The sequence below is a fragment of the Quercus suber genome, unplaced genomic scaffold, assembly GCF_002906115.3.
Source record: "Quercus suber isolate HL8 unplaced genomic scaffold, Cork oak 2.0 scaffold_106, whole genome shotgun sequence".
NCBI classification, from domain to species: Eukaryota; Viridiplantae; Streptophyta; class Magnoliopsida; order Fagales; family Fagaceae; genus Quercus; species Quercus suber.
This window is the reverse complement of record NW_027069571.1, coordinates 1022186-1024962: the sequence shown is the minus strand read 5'-3', so window position 1 is coordinate 1024962 and position 2777 is coordinate 1022186. Positions and strand designations below refer to the sequence as shown.

Here is a 2777-nt window from a genome sequence, read left to right as displayed (position 1 = left end):
CATTGAATTTAACAGGTGTAGAGCGAGTAAGACATACCCCAAGTGGTAACTTTAGAAAATCAATTGCACAAGTTTCATCGGCCATGATTATGTTTCGGTCACTTATTTGAAAACAAGAATGTATCTCAGAAGGAAATTTCATAGGCTTAAATACAACAAAAGTGACCTCATCCTCTCCGACCCTCAAAACAAGTTTTCCTTATTGGACATCAATTAAGGTTCTCCTCGTCACAAGGAAAGATCAACCCAATATCAAAGGGATCTCCTCGTACTCATCCATATCAAGGACAATGAAGTCAACCGGGAAGATGAACTTGTCAACTTTTACTAATACGTCCTCAATGACTCCTCTTAGATATTTAATAAATCTATCCGCCAATTGTAAAGAGATAGTGGTCGACTTTACTTCTCCAAGACCCAATTTCCTGAAAACAGAGAGAGGCATTAGATTAATACTTGCCCCTAAATCACATAAAACTCTATCAAAATAAGATTTTCCTATAGTGCAAGGGATAGTGAAACTCCTTGAATCTTTCAGCTTAGGCGGCAACTTCTTTTGTAAGATTGCACTACTCTCCTCTATCAGCATTATTGTTTCATGCTCCTCCAATTTCTGCTTCTTTGATATAATATCCTTAAAAAATTTAGCATATTTATGCATTTGTTCCAAAGCTTCAATGAGAGGAATATTAATATGCGATTGCTTACATATACTTAGAAATTTAGAAAACTGATCATCCACATTATTTTTTCTTAATCTTTGTGGAAGAGGAATTGGTGGATCATAAATTGAAGGAGAATAAGTCTCAAAAGTAACTTCCCTGGATTCTTTGAATTTTGAAGCTCTTTCATTCTCCTTAGTTTTCTCAGCTTGCTCCACTTCTTTCATCTCTGACTCAGCTTCCTTCATCTTTGACTCCTCATTATCTATAGCTTCATCTTGTTTGGCATTTGTTACTTTTGGCTCCTCATATGTTCATCCACATATGATATTGGCTCCTCATATGATATTGCCTTTACATGTTCTTTCGGATTGGTGACAGTGTTGCTTGGCAAAGTTCCAGCAGTCCTCTATGTGAGCATGCTTGAGAGTTGACAGATCTGCACCTCAAGATTATGGATTGAAGCTGAGTTGTTTTGGATCACCACATCTATCTTTTACATGTACTGCATGAACATGTCCTCAAGTGTCAGCTTCTTCTCTTGTTGTGGAAATTGCTGAGGTGGTTTAGCTTGCCCTTGGTTATTGCTCCATGAGAAGTTGGGTGATTCCTCCATCCAGGATTGTACGTGTTCGAGTATGGATTATTTTGATGTTGAAGATTTGACACGTAATTTGCTTGTCCATAACTCGATTGGGAAAAAGGATTTCCCACTTGGCAGTCGACACTTGAATGATTTCCTGAACAATGATCACAAACAACATTAGTTTGAATAGCATTAACATTCATTTTACTTAGTTGTTGAGACAAAGTTGCCATTTGTGCCGCCAATGAAGTAATAGAATCAAGTTCTAAAACTCCAGCTGTCTTTCTTGGCATTGCTCTTTTTGTAGGCCATTGATAGTTGTTGGATGCCAATTCTTCCAAAAGTTCATAGGCTGCCTCATGAGTTTTACTCATTAACGCTCCACCAGCTGCTGCATCAACCATAGACCTGTCTCTAGCTCCTAGACCATTGTAGAATGTTTGCACTTGAAGCCATGCTGGAAGGTCATGATGAGGACACCTTTGCAATAAATCTTTGTACCTCTCCCATGCTTCATATAATGATTCACCCTCAAATTGGATGAACGTGGTGATATCATTCCTTAGCTTTGCTGTCTTTGCGGGAGGGAAATATTTTGCTAAGAATTTTTGTGCCAACTCCTCCCATGTAGTAATGATGCCATATGGCAAAGAATTCAACCAAACTTTTGCTTTATCCCTAAGTGAGAAGGGAAAAAGCCTTAGTCGAATCGCATCATTTATCACTCCATTATGTCTAAAAGTATCACAAACTTCCAAGAAATTTGCAATATGGACATTAGGATCCTCTTGTGATAGCCCCCCGAACTGGACAGTCTGCTGTATCATCTAAATGATGGCCGGCTTGATCTCAAAATTATTGTCTTGTATGGCTGGCCTCCTTATGCTTGATGTAGCTCCATTGACCGAGGGCATAGCATAATCTCTTAATGCCTTTTCCTCTTGATCGGCCATATTAGATAGAGATGTGTTGGCCTTTTCCTTCTTTTCTTTCTTGAGCTAACGTAAGGTTCGTTCAATTTCAGGATCAAAGAGTGTATGCTTTAATAGTTTAGATCGGGGCATGCACTTCTAATTCCTGAAAAGAAAGAAAACAAACTCAAATGCACTAATTAAATTTTTTTTTTAATTTTTGAATAAGTGAAATAAAATCCAAAGTAGTAAATATCTAGCTAGTATCAATATCAATAACAAATAGTTAATCCCTGGCAACGGTGCCAAAAACTTGTTCGCGTAAAATAATCTGCAAGCGCACAGAATCGTAACAAGTAGTATAGTGTTTTTTTAGAAAATGAATGTCGAACCCAAAGGGATTAACTATGTTATTGAATACTGAAATTCACTAAATTAATTACTATTTGGAAAATTGAAAATAAAAGGAACGTTCTACTATCTGAATTAAGTTAAACTATTTAATAAAAATAAATCTACAAATAAAAAGAATTAACAGAGCATAAAACTCTAGCAGTGTAAAAATATGATAAGAATGGATCTAGAGCATTTGATTTCACCTAACAAATCCCACACAAT

General features: G+C 36.7%; 2 protein-coding genes and 1 non-coding gene across 3 annotated transcripts; 1 reads left to right on the top strand and 2 right to left on the bottom strand.

Moving 5' to 3' along the window:
- Positions 1-241: 241 nt before the first annotated feature.
- Positions 242-910, bottom strand: LOC136068252 (uncharacterized). The gene has a single exon (XM_065775163.1). The coding sequence runs from the start codon at positions 908-910 to the stop codon at positions 242-244; it is 669 nt and encodes a 222-aa protein (XP_065631235.1).
- Positions 911-1190: 280 nt separating this feature from the next.
- Positions 1191-2075, bottom strand: LOC111987180 (uncharacterized). Its single transcript, XM_024018887.1, has one exon. The coding sequence runs from the start codon at positions 2073-2075 to the stop codon at positions 1191-1193; it is 885 nt and encodes a 294-aa protein (XP_023874655.1).
- Positions 1711-1817, top strand: LOC112031003 (small nucleolar RNA R71). The gene has a single exon (XR_002884933.2). It is a non-coding gene; the product is annotated as a small nucleolar RNA R71 (small nucleolar RNA).
- Positions 2076-2777: the final 702 nt, after the last annotated feature.